The sequence below is a fragment of the Aotus nancymaae genome, unplaced genomic scaffold (genome assembly GCF_030222135.1).
Source record: "Aotus nancymaae isolate 86718 unplaced genomic scaffold, 86718_ANA_hifiasm-v0.15.2.pri h1tg000046l, whole genome shotgun sequence".
Lineage (NCBI taxonomy): Eukaryota > Metazoa > Chordata > Mammalia > Primates > Aotidae > Aotus > Aotus nancymaae.
The window spans coordinates 3,405,048-3,422,418 of record NW_026988460.1 but is presented as its reverse complement, the minus strand read 5'-3'; the positions used below and the strand labels follow the sequence as shown (position 1 = coordinate 3,422,418).

Here is a 17,371-nt window from a genome sequence, read left to right as displayed (position 1 = left end):
CTCTCCCCACCTCTTTTCATCTCTGTTTTTCCATTTACAGTTAAGAAAGCAAGAAAATTCACCTAGCACAAAAGTTTCCCTCTTTTTCTGCCTAGAGGGGAACATGAGTAATGAACTTTTCCAACAGGGTTGTTTTTCCTGGACATGGTGCACCCCCTCCAGCTGCTAAAACATGTGATCCTGAAGGAGACCTTAAATAAACTTAAATGTTCCTTATCGGTCAGTCCCGGTCTGTACTACATTATGAATTAATTTTCTGTATTTGGTACTTTTCCTTTTTAAACAGAAGTTCTATTCATTCAAAGTATTAGTTGAGAACTTTCCAGGTGCCACATGTTATAGCCCTAAACAGGGCAGAAATGGTCCTGAACCCAACTATTCCCGTAGCTAGCTGTTTCCTGACCTCCAGTCTTAATCCAGGAGCTCACTCACTGTCCCCATACAGCGTTCTCCATCCCTCTTTATCATGTCTTCCTGCTTTATTTTCTTTTTAAGTCTTACTCTTATCTGAAATTACCTCATTTATGAATTAAATTATTTTTTGTTTCATACTCCCCTCTGAATACCTCTCCTGTTCACCACTGTGCCCCCACCACCTAGCACCCTGCCCAGCAGAACCAGCTACATAATTTACAGGACTCTACATGTCTTTTCTATGTCTATAATCAAATGCCACAGACTGGGTAATTTACAAAGAAAACAGATTTAGTTGTCTCATGGTTCTGGAGGCTGGGAAATCCAAGAGCATGGCACTGGCATCTGGCAGGATCATCCTATGGCAGAAGGCAGAAGGGCACACAGGTTCATAGGAAGAAAGAGGAAAAATGCGGGCTGAACTTATCTTTTATTAGAAGCCCACCTCCATGATACCTGATCTACTCCCATGAAAATGAATTAACTCATTATCATGTCTTAAAGGTCCACTTCTTTTTTTATTTGCTTGTTTGTTTTTGAGGCAAGGTCTCACTGTTTCACCCAGGCTGTTGTGCAGTGGCACAATCTTGACTCACTGCAGCCTTAACCTCCCAGGCTCAAGTGATTCTCCTACCTCAGCCTCCTGAGTAGCTGGGACTGTAGGCTCATGCCACCACACTTGGCTAATTTTTGTGTTTTTTATAGAGATGGAGTTTTACCATATTGCCCAGGCTGGTCTCGAACTCCTGAACTCAAACTATCTGTCCTTGTTAGCTTCCCAAAGTGCCGGGATTACAGGCACATGCTACTCTGATTTGGCCAGTCCCACCTCTTAATACTGTAAAATGGCAATTAAATTTTAACATGAGTTTTCATGGGGAGATTCAAACTGTAGCACAATGCAAAATGAAAATGTGGGATTCCTTGTTCAAAAATGATTAAGAATTGTGAGACAGCAGAATACTAAACCAAGCATGAGGCTGTTCTGAGGGTTGAATCTTGTGGGCCTACATAGGCCACACATCCAGCTCTGATGTCCAATACCTGATAGACATTCAAAAAAATAATTACTGCAATGAATGCTAATTTAAGAAAAATCATCAGGCATCCGAGGAGTTCTGACATAGAGATTGATAAAAGATTAAGAACAGAAACCAGCACATGTGTGAAAGGAATGTGTAATTCTTCACCTGTGGAGTTGACTATGAGGTGATGAATAAAGTGATACTCTTCTTTTTTTGAGAGATGCCAGGTCTAGGCTGTAATTTATTGAAAGTCACAACCGTGCTGTTTTCATCTTTGACTTCCTTGTAAGGCCTCTGCATGTATTTGATGCTCAAAAAATATTTGAACTGAACCGAATTGTTTCTAGAGGCTGAATTAGAGAAGGATGAGGAGATATGAGGAAATATTTTTTTCTCTAATGCAAACCTCACTAAATTTAGGAGGAGATGAGCTGGTCTTAAAGTTTGTCCTCTTACTTTATGACGAATGGTTCAATGCTATGCCCAGCCATCAGAGTTTTGGAATACCGCAATACATTGCCTGTGTTGCAGTTTTACAGTGTGTCTGGCATTCATTCAGTATGTGAAATGTTCTGTGGTGAAAGTGATAGTTTTATGATAAAATACAAAGCTTCTCTTAAAGACTCAAAAATCAGGATCCTGATTCCACATATTTTTCCTTAAATTGGTGGACATATTTCCCTTGTTCCACTCTCACACTCAATAAAAGCTTCCACAAAGTCACCAATACATACGTACAAGCTCACCAGTTAGGTGATCATCCAACTGTATCACAGTTTGTATTTTATGGGCACAGTTTCACATGTAAGCTCATATTTCATTTAGACTTATTCCAGGATATAGTTTGGTTTTCAATGGTACTCCTAAAAAGGGCTCCCCAAGTCTGCATTCCTGAATCCTAGGTTAAACCCTACCTTGTGTCTGGCTGCACGGCAGAAGGCATTTGGAAGAACAGTGGTTTCAGGTTGGATATAGCACTAGCTTTGCCACTGTCTTGTTCTGGCCTTTGAATGCCAGTTACCTGGGACCACTTCTGATTTACTGATTACAAAACTCCTGTCTGATACCCCACTACTGCAGGAATTATCCATTTCCTGAAGACTGAATATCTGGCACCTATGCCCTTGTCCTGTCTTTACACCAAGAGCCCCCCCAAACTCCCCAATCCTGTGTTCGTAAGCACCCACATTCTTGAACAGTGTTGGTCAGTGGGCTAATGGTTTCAGATTCCAATTATCCTTTCTCACACAAACTGCCATATTGAAGAGGATCTTCTTGTTTGCAAGTAAAGTTTTGTTTAAAATTAGAACTACCTTGAGCAGAAATGGAAATTATAGACTCAGTAACTGAAAAGGCCAGGGAATGACTTCAGGTTCAATGGCATTTAGTAATTCAGACGGTGGCGTTGGAGTCTGTCTCTCCAGCTCTTCTGTCTGACGTGAAGTTTCCTGGTAGCCCCAGACTTTAATCCCAGCAGCTTTGTAACTCCAGAACAAATGAAAACAGAGATAGCTCTCTGTTCCCTATAACTATTGGGTATGGGGTGTATTAGTAAGGGTCCTCTAGAGAGAAAGAACTAATAAGATATATATATGTCTCCAACCCAGAGCGTGCATTATCAATGAAGTTTAGAAAATAGTTTAGAAAATACATTTCATCATATATTTTAAATGTATAATAAAGAAAGCCTTTGAGTGACAAAAAGAAATAGCAGAAGTTTTTTAGTTATGTGTGCGTGTACATATATATGTGTGTGTGTGTGTGTGTGTGTGTGTGTGTGTATATATATATATGTGGGAGTTATTAAGCATTAACGCACATGATCACGAGGTCCCACAACAGGCCACCTGCAAGCTGAGAAGCAAGGACAGCCAGTCCAAGACCCAAAACTGAAGAACTTGGAGTCTGATGTTCAAGGGTAGGAAGCGTCCAGCACAGGAGAAAGATGCAGCCTGGGAGGCTAGGCCTGTCTTGTCGTTTCACATTTTTCTGCCTGCTTTATATACTAGCCATGCTGGCAGCTGATTAGATGGTGCCCATCCAGACCAAAAGTGGGTCTGCCTTTCCCAACCCACAGACTTAAATGTTAATCTCCTTTGGCAACACCCTCAGAGACACACCTAGGATCGATACTTGTCATCCTTCAATCCAATCAAGTTAACACTCAGTATTAACCATCACATGGGGGTAGAGTGATTTTATTGGTCAGTCTTTAATCACGTATTAATCCTCTTTACATGGGGATATGGGATTTCCCCCCTCCACCTCCAGTTATTTGAATGGTGTCTCCATAGAAAAGCAGGGATCCCGTTTCTTAATTTTAATATTCCTGATAGACTCCAATCTCTATGTATTCTCACACCATAACCTGACCTTGCCCTGCCTCCCCATTGAATTTGGTCTGTCAACCTTCACCTGGCCCACAAGCTGCCCTGGCCTCCTGGTTTTAGCCTTGCCTAATCTATCCCACCTTGCTGCTGAAACTGGCTATCAAAATTCTGATTGTTCTTCAACAGTGAAAACATTTTTACTATACAATCAGAAACATCCCCCTAGTTCTCTCAGTTGACTCTCCAGCCCAGTAAGAAAAGGTACCATATACTGAGTTTTTATTTGTTTATATATTTATTTGTTTATATATTAACAAATAGAAGATTTGCCCAAATAAAATAATACAATAATTCCCCACTTTCCCAACGAGAAGACTAGGAACAAAAGTTTTGGGTCAACCTATATAAAATTTTCAGAATGTATATGAAATATTAGAAAATTTACTCCTAATATTATAAGTAAATGGAGATATTAGGAGTAAATTTTCTAATATTGCAGAACACTTGTTATGCAGATTAGTAATTGGCATTATTTCTTCCTTGTGCTCTCCCTCTTGATAGAATAATTTTATTCAACTTCTTCACCTGCATCTGTGTGCTGGCACTGAAACAGAAGTCCTCTTTGAATCATCCTTGTATCACAGCATAGCATCTCCACTTCTGCCCAAGTTGTTTAAGCTATATAGAACTTTTTGAATCTCCATATATGATGCTTTTCTGGGAATATCATTGTGCAGCAATTTTTTTCCTTTTTCCATTTATCCTATAAGTATATATATATGAAATGATGTTTAAGTAGCTTGTTTTCTAACATCCAACCCCTCCAAGTGGAAGGTCACATGCTCACAAATAATTACTAAATCTGTATTAAACTTTTTGCCACCTTTTCTACTGATATCATCAAGTGACTTCTATTTGCATCCAAACTTGGCATTGACTGAAGTTGTTACAGGATGTCATGTCTTCCCCAGATAGTATATGATGGTCATAGTAATTAGAGTTTTTGGAAGGATTTGAAGATAAAGCCACTCCCTCATTTCTGAGGGATTAGCATTTTGTGGGGGGAAAGGAAGGTACCCCACCCTATGTTTAGATACCTATGGTATCTCCCAGGCAGATTATTTGAGCTTTGCATGAACTATCTCTTTTAATTCCCCCAGCACTCCTGAAGGAGAACAGGATTTTTATCTCCATTTTACAAAGGAGGGAACCAATTCGCAGCAAGACCAAGTAACATTCCCAAGGGTATATACAGCTGCAAAACACCAGGTATCTCTGACTCTAGAACTCATGTTCTTAACCATACCATACTCTTGAGCAGAATTCCAAACTGTTCTTTTTTCAGGTGGGAGAAGAATGATATCCTGTCACAAGCTTTTACTTAAAATCATTCTTTTTTTAAAAAAAGTAAGTTTATTATTTTTCCTGTGTTCTGTTTTTCTCTTTGCTTCACCTCCAAGCATAATATATTTTAATTATTTCCTATTCACCAACTGACTTCAATAGTAATGATTTCATTAAATGCAAATAGTGAAATGAATCTTTTCTGAGTCCACATCATTCTGCCAAGATTTTCTGTTGTGGCTGGCATCTTTGATGCTGATTGATTTTACTAAGGTTGTTTTGTGGTTTCTTTCTGAGTGGAAAAGCTGTTGACATCAACTGGCTGTGAGTAGCAAAGTTGAGTTAAATATTATTTTTATTTATATTCATTAAATTCCCAGCCTCATTCAGAACATGCACGAAACGAAAGAGCCGAAATTGAAGTTTAGATTCATACATGGCATCCCCTATCTCTGAATAATTACCCAACCCAGAGCATGCATTATCAATGAAGTTTAGAAAATAGTAGACGACATTTCATCTTATGTTTTAAATGTGTAATAAAGAAAGCCTTTGAGTAGCCAAAAGACATAGCAGACTTTTTTTTGTTTGTTTTTATTTTCCCATTGCTCCTGTGACTCATGTTGAAAGGCTTTTGTTTCTAATCAAAGCAAAAAACAGTATGGTCATTTCCTTGAGATTATATGGCAGCGGAAGGCGTCGGGGATTTTTAGGTTCCTACTTCCACTGGCTTGTAGTTGGAGAAACCGCAAGCGCTCACACAGATGCGCGCGCGCACACACACACACACACATACACACACACCACAAGTGCTTAATACGTGTGTCTTTTGTCTTACACATTCTCTGCAGTTCCTTTAAATGAGGCGAGGTCATGAGGGTTCGGAGGTAAGAATGATTTCTTTTATAATCTTCCAACTGCAGGCTGTGTAACGGTGCTTCTTCAGCTTTGACTGGCGTTTCTTAGAGAAATCTTGGTCAGATTTTAATATTGTACTGGGGGTGGACTAATCGAAGAACTAATATTGCAAAACCCAACTTCCAGAAAACAAAATTACAAGAAATGTTTATCTTCACCCTTTGTGAAGGAATTACTTTTTCCAAAACAGAGTGGGATGTGCTCCGTCTGATACCAAAGTGAAGATGGTCTTTAAAGACGCCCGTCGCCCGGAGGGTTTTCCTGTCATTGTTTTAATGCTATCTTTGCCCCTTTGAAGGTCGTGAAAGGCTGATTTCTTATCTTGCTTTAGAACTTTGGCAATTATAAAGTACATAATTCCACCTCATCACCTTTCCCCTGCTCCCACCACTCTTTCTCCTTTCTTCTTTTCTTTTTTTTTTTTTTTAATTTTAAGGACTTGAGTTTCCTTACAGATGTAGAAAAGACAAAGAGAGGGCAAGGAACTGTGTCAGTAAACAGCACAAAAATGCTTTTTGATTTATAATTGTTCATCATTTCGTCAGCAAGATGTGTTTGGGGCCTTCCCTATTTTTGAAAACACTTGGCAACAAAGATCCTGCGGTGTCCTAGAGCTCATTAGCAGCCCCTCTGAAAGGATCCTTTGATGTGGGTCCCCGTTTTGCCTGGAGACAGAAGAAGGAAAATTGAATTTTTTTCCTCCAGTCTAGTTTGTGGTGAGGATTCTATGTGATCACAATTCAGCAGCTCAAGATAGAAACCTCATAAATGCCATTTTTGGGGACAGCTACCAATTGATTAATAAAACTTTTATGATTTGTCAGAGGAAGTCCTACACCCTTATTAAAGGGAAGCTTTTTTTCTTTCCTGACTTGTAATATGGTTATGGTAAACTCATTAAGTCCAACTCTATGTGGCCATTTTTCTTCCCTGATAGGTAGATGTTGATGGTGGAGGGGAGGAAAATCTGGGTAAAAAACAAAGGAAATTATCTCATCCAGTAGACTGCAAAACTCTTGGGGATAGAAGGAAGTCTGTAGAGGAAGTGGGTAGGATTGGGTAGAGAAGAGAAACGTCAAAGAAATTAAATATATCACAGTAGGAACTGGAATAGTACCCTTTTGCCATAATATAACATAATAGTGTAGGCTTAGAAATGAGTCCATTGTCTGTAAATCAGTCCTATCTAAAGATATCGAATGTCCGAAGCAGTGGAAAGGAATATAATTTTATCCAAATGCAGTCCTGTGACCTGGATTCTCGGAGTGGCATTATGGTGATCTAAGGTCTCACTATAAATGATCCTGTTCTTAAAATTCAGGTACAGAGCCTCCTGAGAAGCAAGACTGTCTTTTTATGTAGCTCTTTCAGGGGTCAGAAACCACAGCTCTTAGCAGGGGGTCTAAAATATTCCCAGACATACCAAGTTCCACTCCAGAGCATATTCTGTGTGTTCCACTGTGTTTGGTTCCACATTTGGAGTATGCAGGGAAGTTTTTACTACTAGAATGGAGGTTCCTGCAGACAGTTACTCTGTGTCACCCATGGAGAGAGTGCCCAGTAACTATCAGGAGGCAGTGGGATGGGTGGTGGACACATAACATTGGCTGAGCAGAATTGTTAGGTATGTTTATGCCATGGAACATTTAAACCAGAAGAAACCTTGTAAGTCACTTTGTCCCATCTACTCATACTGTTACTGAAGAGATTAAAATCCAGAGAAGAGGAAGAATTTTTCTAAGATTTCCAGTCCCATTAGGGGCAGGGCACAACCTGCATTCTCGATCTCCCAAGTCCTGAATCTATGCTCTGTCCACCCTTTGCCATTTGGGGGCCAGAGGTTGTTTCTGCCTAGCTTCCAACATCTCTGCATTTCATGCAGCCTGAGTTTCTTCTCATGGGTGCATGCATCTTGGAATAGAAAGGTGGAGCTGCATCCAAATGAGATTCTGCTTTCTGTTCTGCATGGCTTCTAATTGCTAGTAGAAGCCTGTGCACAGGTGCACAAAAGACCCCAGGAAAAGAACTACCAGTCTTGTCTCTTATCACAAAAAGCTATACTGCTAGGTGAAACCATACTAAGACATTTTCTCTGTTTCAAAAATATTGTGGCAACCTGAAAATACTAGTGAGCTCTCAGCCGAGGCCTGTCTCAGGATCATAATTCAAGTATGAGAATTACTTTTGTCCCTGAGGTAGATTCTGTGAAGTTCCAATTAAGACATTTTTCTTGCTTAATGTTGGAAACCTACAAAAATTTCTAAATGCAACTTTTTCCTAAACTGGAAAAGTAAACCTGAGTACAGTAAACTATCCATTAATACATGTTTATGTGACTTGGCAAGGTTGAGCAAACAATTTTTTACACCAATAACAGCAATCTAAGAAAAGGAAGGTATTGGGCATATTCCCTGTTTACTTCAGATATTTTTTTTTTCCTTAAAGGAAGCTTTTGTAGATGGGGCTGTAATGATATGCACACTCTTGTTGTCTTGTATTGGTTTATTTTCTTCTTTGGTTTTCTTTTCTTCTTACCTTGTAAGTTGAAATGAACAATTCTGCAGAGGTGGTACTTATTCTTTCAAGATCATGCTTTTGTGCCATCATTTCTATTAGATGTTTCTAGATTCAGGTTTTCTATTCAGGAGGGAAAGTAGTCCAGAAGCTTGTCTTCTACAAAGGAGAGTCTTTATTTTGTACAACAGTATGGTGTGGCTGAAAAGCCCAGTAGACGAGAGAGAGAGAACGGGACTCCCAGTCTAACTCTGCCCCTTACTGACAAGCTGTGTGGTCTTTCCTATTCACTCCTCAGAATCCACATTGATGAGTGAAGGGATTAGACTAATGCTGAGGTTATTTTTCAGCTTAGAAATGCTCTGCAACTCTTAATTATTGGTAGTTACTTCCCTATTATCCAGATATATTACAGCTCTGTCTGTCATTCTGTTTACCTCCATCTGTCTCCCTCTTTTCCTTCCTTTCCTCCCTCCTTCTCTCCTTTCTCTCTCCCATCTTTCTTCCTTTCCACTGATATTTTCCTTTTCACATAGAAAGAAATTCAGGGCACAGACTACAATGACCCAGATGCCTGTAGAGCCACTGACAGTATCTGGATAGGGACAAACTGAGTAAGGCAAGGTTGGAAATGGAGAAATTACTGATGCTGCTAACTGGAGTCAGACATTGAGATGCTGTCTAGGAAGAAATCAGGATCTGTGATAATGGCTGCAACTCTTAGATTGAAATTTGACACTGCCCCTTTGGATTCCAAATTCTTTAAAAGTCAACACATATTCCCTGGGTATGTACTGCACCAGCAATATGTCAGGCTTGTGCTTACAGAGGTGAATAAGATGCAGCCACTATATTTATGAGGCCATGATCAGTTTGGGAATATAAATAGAACTCTCCAGTGACTCTTTGTAGGTCTTACAAGCTGAACTTTCAGTTCATTTGCTACTTACTCTTGGGGAATATAGAAACTGTTAAAACAGGCTGGGCATGGTGGCTCACGCCTGTAATCACAGCACTTTGGGAGGCCAAGGTGGGGCAGATCACTTGAGGCCAGGAGGTCAAGACCAGACTGGCCAACGTGGTGAAACCCCATCTCTACAAAAAATACAAAAATTAGCTGGATGTGGTGGTGCATGCTTGTAATCCCAGCTACTTTGGAGGCTGAGGCAAGATAATCACTTTAACCCAGGAGGCGGAGGTTGCAGTTTGCAGGCAGAGGTTGAGGCAGGATCGCACCACTGCACTGCAGTCTGGGCGACAGAGTGAGACTCTGTCTCAAAAAAAAAAAAAAAAAAAAAAAAAAAAAAAAAACTATTAAGACGAAATGGCTGTAAGCAGTAGAGTTTAATTAATATGATTTTTAGGTCAAGGGATAAAATGGACAAGGGTATATCCAGGTAGGAATTGAATAATGGCAACTAAGACAGTGACCCTAAAGCATTCAGAAATCCACTATTAAAGGTTCTGTTTTTGATAGGCTCTATCCACACGAAACAGACAAAGAGAGGAAGTGTCAAGAGTGGAGTGTTAGCATGAACCTTTGCACGTAAATCCTACTTTGTCATTTACAAACTGAGTGACCCCCTCTGGCCTTTTGATGGGGGTAACTAAAACTAACTTTTCAAACTTATGCAGTGGCTCATACCTTCAATTCCAGCACTTTGGAGGTTGAGACAGGAAGATCACTTGAGGCCCGGAGATCACCACCAGCCTGGGCAACATAGCAAGACCCTATCTCTACAAAAATTTTTAAAATTCAGCAGGTATGGTGGTGTGCTTCTGTAGTCCCAGCTACTTGGGAGGTTGAAGCAGGAAGATCACTTAAGCCCAGGAGTTTGAGGCTGCAGTGACCTGTGAGATTGTGCCACTGCACTCCAGCCTGGGTGACAGAACAAGACCCTGTCTCTAAAAATAAAATAAAATATATAAAAACTACCTTTTAACAAATCTCTCCCTATCTCTCCTTCCTCCACCCAAATACTAGCCTCTAGTGTTTGTTAAAGGATGCAAAATTATAGTGAGACAGGTGAAATAAGTTCTAGTGTTCTATAGCACTACAGGGTGACTGTAGTTAGCAATAATATATAGTTTCAAATAGGAGGATATGAATGTTCCTAACACAGAAATAATAACTATTTGAAATGATGAATATACTAATTACCCTGATCTAATCACTATAGATGATATGTACTGAAACATCACTATTATCAATTTAGAAATAAAACTACATTTTAATGTTATTGAGGGGGTTAGAGCTAGCATCTGGCACTGAAGTACCTAATAAGTGGCAGTCACTTTTGTTTAATAATGTTATTATACAACTATCCCAAATATGGCAAATGATGACAGTGGTGTCACAGAAATATTTAGACACCATCAGAAGATTGAGTGTTCAAATGATGAATGGGGGTAATCTTTTTTCAGAGCCCATAATGTTCACAATAATATAAATAGGAACCAGTTATTCATTAGCACACATTTGGATCTCTTTGCATCTTGACAGTGTCTGGATATCCCATCAGCCTGCTGTCATTTGGACACATGAGATCACTTGACTCTGCACGTTATCTGGATTTCACCGGGTGAAAGTTCACAAATAAGTAATCGCAGTATGTCCATTGCAGTCTTTGGTCCTGCAAGTGTTCATCTTTTGGTCCTGCAGGTCAAGTGTTCATCTTTTTAGGGACGTTTTTCTCAATCACTTAAGGGACATGGACCCAATACAAATCTGGGTCCAGGAAGTTGTAGAAAGTCTTCCTGGAAAGACTCTCATTAAAGTGTTTTGCCTGTATTTGTGTGGGGAAGGGTTTGCAAGCTTCTCTAACATCATTAATAGACCTGCACGAGGTCTCAGCTTAAGAACTACAGTCCTAAATGAGCTGTGTGTGTCTTTCAGAGAAATGGTGAGAAACTACTTGGCCTTTGTGTGTGATGCCTGTCTTAGTCCATTTTGTGCTGCTTCCACAGAGTAACTGCAACTCAGTAATTTATGAAGAGCAGAAATTTATTTTTCACAGTGTGAGGCTAGGATATCTAAGATAAAGGCACTGGCGCTCAATTTGGTAAGGGCCATCTTGCTGTATCCCCACATAGCAAAAGGCAAAAAGGCAAGCTTGCCAAATGCTGCATGAAGCCTATTTTATAAGGGCTTTAATCCCATTAAGGAGAGAGCAGCCTTCAAGGCTTAATCACCTCCTAAAGGCCATGCCTCTTAATACTACAGACATTGGCAACACCTGAATTTTGGAGGGGCTACAAACCATAGCAATGCCCAAGAAACAAGGTTTTCTGGAACTCCAGCACCTAATTGTATTTGAGCCTGACAGAAGTGTGGTATCCCAGAATTGACATAGGCTCTACGGAAGGTATTTAGAATGTAAGAGCAAACCTTGCCACCTCCACTCCTGCAGCTATTTATACTGTTCCTTTGGGAGCAGGAATCATACCTTTAGCAACAACCAGGTGCGGAGGAGGCAGTTTCCCTCTTGGTACTTGGCCTTGTGTTGAGTTGAGAGTAAGGTCACTCTAGTGGGACCTGAAAGTAATTGCTCTGTTCACCATTAGAACAGTCATTGGCTTTAGGGGATTCACCTATAAATCTGCAGAGATTTTTTTTTCAGTAACCACTGCATTTGAGTTGGAAGAATAGGAGGCTGTTCATGGTAACTGCATATCTCCAAGTACCCACCTCGAGGTGCAAACATCCCTCTTCATTAGAACAAGGACTGAGGTTCAAGGAGCCCCTTGAATCTCATCTTGCTTTACAATATTCTTTTTTCTTTCTTTTTAAAAGAAATCATTGATCAATCAGTGATACTTTTAAATATTATATATGAAAAAGTACTATGGTGTCTTCCCAATTTTTATAAAATGAATATACAACTCCTTTTTTATTCAACAAGTGTTTATTGAGTAGTATCTTTTGCAAAGTGCATGCTATAAGCTGGAAGTACAGTGGTTAGCAAGACAAAGTACCTAGAGTCAGATACTAAATAACAAAGTACAACATTATTTAATCACAACTGTGAAAAGTGATACAACAGAGAATCATGGAGAACTAAAAGACAATAACACTCATAATAAGAGCTATGGAACCCAAAGCTATTTGAGACACTCTATGTGCATCAGCTCATTTAAACTTCATAGTGTAGCACCAGTATTACCTCCATGATGTAGATCAGGAAACCAGGTAACAAAGAGATAAGTTGTCTGCCCATGATGGTGACACTAGCAAAGCATCTAAGCAATGATTTGAACCCTAGGTGGTCTGACTGCAGAGTCTTCACCCATAACCATTGCACGATGGCTCCTGTGAAAACATGACTTTTAGAACAAGATCGCATCCTCTGCAAAAATATCAATGGAGCTGGAGGCAATTATCCTTAGCAAACTAATGCAGAAAACCAAATATCATATGTTCTCACTTACAAGTGGGAGCTAAATAATGAGAACACATAGACATAAAGAGGGGAACAACAGACACCTTGAGGGTAGAGGGTGGGAGGGCGGAGAGGATCAGAAAAAATAACCATCAGGTACTGTACTATGCTTAGTACCTGTGTGATGAAATCATCTTACACCAAACCCCCATGACATGAGTTTACCTGTATAACAAACCTGTACATGTACTCCTGAGCCTAAATGTTTAAAAAGAAAAAAATGACTTATAATCTATGTTTTTAGAGATGAGTTGGGTTAGTCAGGCACTTTCCCCTCTTCTTCATGCCTTGAGCTGGAAAGGAGATCTTACAGAGGAAGATGGTGTGGCTGGGGCCTGGGAAGTAAGAGGAAATTAACATGAGACCAGGAGAAGAGTGGGCAGGAACCAGGCAGTGCAGGGCTTGGTAGGCAGCCTCAGGGATGGGAGCTTTTTTCTGATTGAATTAGGTTCAATCAGAACCTAATTGGTTGGCTCTAAAGCTAAACTGCCTTGTCAAAAATCCCCTCCCGGGAGACTTGCATGCCTGTGATATGAAGACACTGAGGGGTGTTCTCCTGAGCTGGCTGGATTATTTCATATCAATTTAATATTGTGGATATGGAGAGCAGCCTGCCTGGGGATGTTTCATCTGTTGTGCTGACTTGTCCCATGGATGTCTCTCCCAAGCCAAAACGTTTTCCATCTTTTTAGAGGCCTGCAGAACTATATTTTTCTTTTTTTTTTTATTATACTTTAAGTGCTGGGATGCATTTATTTTCCTTAATGGTTCATGTAGCTATGTCATTCCTGTGACAGATTCAGTAATGAATAGTCATCATGGCTAATGCTGAGTGCCAGGCATTGTGCTGGGTGCTTTCCATGAATTCTCCTGTTGCCTCCTCCGTTCTTTGGGGCAGATACTGTCATTATCCATATTTTTCAGATAAACAGACTTAAAGGAATTAAATGACTTGCCCAAAGTCCCACCGGCAAGCGTCTAGAGTTAGGTCTCACACACAGGTTTGCCTGATTCCAAAGTCCATGCTTAACTCTCCACTGTGTCGCCTCCCCACATGTGGAACTTCTTATTTTAGGGATGCAAAAACTGTCCAAAGTTAATGATAGAACTGATTATAAATCTCAGGTTTTTCCAGGTTACTGGAAACCCAAAAAAAAAAAAAAAAAAAAAAAAAAAACACTGGGTTTGGCATTAAGTTTCATTTTCTAGGCTAATAGTTAAATCTCATAGGAAAAAAAAAAAAGAAAATGAAAGGAAACTGAATAGAACACCATGGACTTTCACCATGACCTGAAGCAGGCTTGCAAACATCTTACAGGTTTACCAGCCCACAGACCAGCTGAGTCAGTCACATTGGCATACATAGAGGAATCTAAAGCAAATAGCGGGGAGTGCGTGGGGATCTGTGTTTAGATATTAACCTATGAGAAGTCTGGGAGAGAGAACTAGGGAGCAGAGAAAAATAGTTTTAATATGTGTTGGGTGCTTACTATGTGCTAAGCACTATGCTAAGTTATGTGTAGCTATTCACTCATTTGGTTTTATTGGTGTTTTTTTATTGTGGTTTTTTAACTTTTAGTTTCAGGGGTACATATGCAGGTTGGTTCTGTAAATAAATTGGGTGTCATGAGGGTTTGGTGTACATATTATTTTGTTACCCAGGTAATAAGCATAGTACTCAATAGGTGGATTTTCAATCCTCACCCTCCTCCTACCCTCCACCCTCAAGTATGGCCTGGTGTCTGTTGTTCCCTTCTTTGTATTCGTGTGTACTCAATATTTAGCTCCCATTTATAGATGAGAACATGCAGTGTTTGGGTTTCTGTGCCATTTAGTTTGCTTGTGATAATGACCTCCAGCTCCATCTGTGTTGTTGCAGAGGACATTATCTCACTTTTTTATGGCTGCATAGTATTCCATGGCATATATGTGCCACATTTTCTTTATTCTACCGTTCATGGGCATTTAGGTTGATTTCATGTCTTTGCCATCATGTGTGTTTGTTTTTGCTTTTTGAGACAGAGTCTCACTCTGTTGCCCAGGCTTGAGTGCAATGGCACAATCTCGGCTCACTGCAACCTCTGCCTCCTGGGTTCAAGCATTTCTCCTGCCTCGGCCTCCCAAGTAGCAGGGATTATAGACATGTGCCACCATGCCCAGCTAATTTTTTGCATTTTTAGTAGAGAAGAGATTACACCATGTTGGCCAGGCTGGTCTCAAACCCCTGACCTCAGGTGATCCACTTGCCTTGGCCTCCCAAAGTGCAGGGATAACAGGCATGAGCCACCACACCCAGCCAAGCCATTGTGGATATTCACTCATTTGATCCTCACAACAACTTCTGTAACATGAAGTTGGTCATGTTACAGATGACCACCAGTGCAAAAGCCTTTCAGATTCTTTCTCATTTTTCCATTTTTGCCCCACCCACTCCAGTCTGGTCTCCTCACAGTAAGCAGACTTATTTTTTATAAATAGGCCCAGATTATCTTCTCCATGCCTAAAAGCCTCCATTGGCTTTTTGCTGCATTCGAAACAACCTCCATACTTCTTACTAGGGCCTACAGTGCAGTGAATGATCCCAGTCTGGTGGTTTCAGACTTCTGCAGGCATGAGAGTGTCCTGGAGGGCTGTGAACACGCAGATTGCCAGCTGCCACTCTGTATTCCTGACAGGCTCCATTTGATGCTGCTGGAAGTCCTAAGATCACACTCAAGGACCACTGATGATCCCCTCATTAACTCTGAACTTGTCTCTTGTTCTCTCCCTTTTGGTGACCAAGCTCCAGCCACCTTTGTTGCCTTTTTTTTTCTTAAACTGTGCATTCTCCATAGGGTGACTTCACCCCCAAGGGAAGTTATAATTGGTTCTTGAGGGGTAAAGAAAATCTTAGGTATTACAATAGTTTTCAGCCCTTCAAAACTCAGTTCTCAGCCAGGCGCAGTAGCTCACACCTGTAATCCTAGCACTTTGGGATGCTGAGGTGTGCAGATCACTTGAGTTCAGGAGTTCAATATCAGCCTGACCAACATGGTAAAACTCATGTCTACTAAAAATACAAAAATTAGCCAGGTGTGGTGGCACGTGACTGTAATCCCAGCTACTTGGGAGGCTGAGGCTGGAGAATCACCTGAACCTGGGAGGTAGAGATTGCAGTGAGCTGAGATCACACCACTGCACTCCAGCCTGGGTGACAGAGTAAGACTGTCTAAAAAAAAAAAAAAAAGCTTAGTCCTACCCAACAGGTAAGATATAAAGTATATCTGTGGTATTAACATTTCATGGGGGAGGAGGGTATTGGGGGGAAAAATGATGTCTAGAGAGACTCCTTAACAGTGCAATAATGGGCTAGGTGTGGTGGCTCACACCTGTAATCCCAGCACTTTGGGAGGCTAAGGCAGAAGGATCACTTCAGCCCAGGAGTTTGAGGCTGCAGTGAGCTATGAGTTATGCCATGAGCTATGAGCTATGGTCACACCACTGCACTCAAACTTGGGCAACAGAGTGATACACTGTCTCTAAAATGCTATAAATAAAGGAGTCAGGAAAGGGCTATTTGAGGAGGTAACATCTAATCAGAGATAGCAATGATGAGGAGTCAGCCTTGGCAGATCTGAGAAAACCATATTCCAGACAGGGACCAACAAGTGCAAAGGCCCTGAGGCAGAACATGCTGGGGTGAAGACATTGTTGCATAACTTTTTTTTTTTTCATTATTGCACTCTTTTTTTTCTTTTTCTTTTCAAGACAAAGTCTTGCTCTATTGCCCAGGCTGAAGTGCGGTGGCACGATCTCGGCTCACTGCAACCTGCGCCTCCCAGGTTCAAGCGATTCTCCTGTGTCAGTCTCCCAAGTAGCTGGGATTACAGGCACGTGCCACCATGCCTGGCTAATTTTTGTATTCTTAGTAGAGACGGTGTTTCACCATGTTGGCCGTGCTGGTCTTGAACTTTTGACCTTGTGATCCACCCTCCTCGGACTCCCAAAGTGCAGGGATTACTGGCCCAGCCTGCTCTATCTAAAGTAACAACTCTCCACATCACATTAGTCTGTATTCTTGTTTTCATGGTACTTAACATGACCTGAAATCACCCTGTGTGTTACTTGATTTGCTTGTTTTCTGGCTCTCTCCTTCACTGGGAAGTCTTTGAGAGAGGAGCACTTGACTCTCTGTTTTCTGTCACTGTTCAGTCCCCAGAGCTTATTATAAAGTCTGGAACACAGTAAGAGCTTGATGAATATTTGTGAATATGTGAATGGATGTTAATCACACAGTGGATAAAGCAGTGGAGCTAAGATTTGGACTCAGGTGCTCGGAGTTTAAATCCCCTATTTAGCAACTACTGAAACCCAGGGGTCATTAAGTGAAGGTATCCAGCCAGAAGAA

The 17,371-nt window shown here is 40.7% G+C and overlaps 1 protein-coding gene across 3 annotated transcripts in view; it reads left to right on the top strand.

Moving 5' to 3' along the window:
• The window catches only part of FRMD4B (FERM domain containing 4B), a 354,838-nt gene that overhangs the window by 178,191 nt on the left and 159,276 nt on the right, over nucleotides 1-17,371 (top strand). Inside the window, exon 1 of one of the 3 annotated variants that reach the window (XM_012473974.2) lies at nucleotides 5,928-6,000. The exons of the other annotated variants lie outside the window; for them this stretch is intronic. Within the exon in view, the coding sequence (XP_012329397.1) occupies nucleotides 5,974-6,000 (27 nt within the window). The 5' untranslated portion in view covers nucleotides 5,928-5,973. Of the gene's footprint in view, nucleotides 1-5,927; nucleotides 6,001-17,371 lie in introns of those variants that run through there. 3 annotated transcript variants of the gene reach the window in all.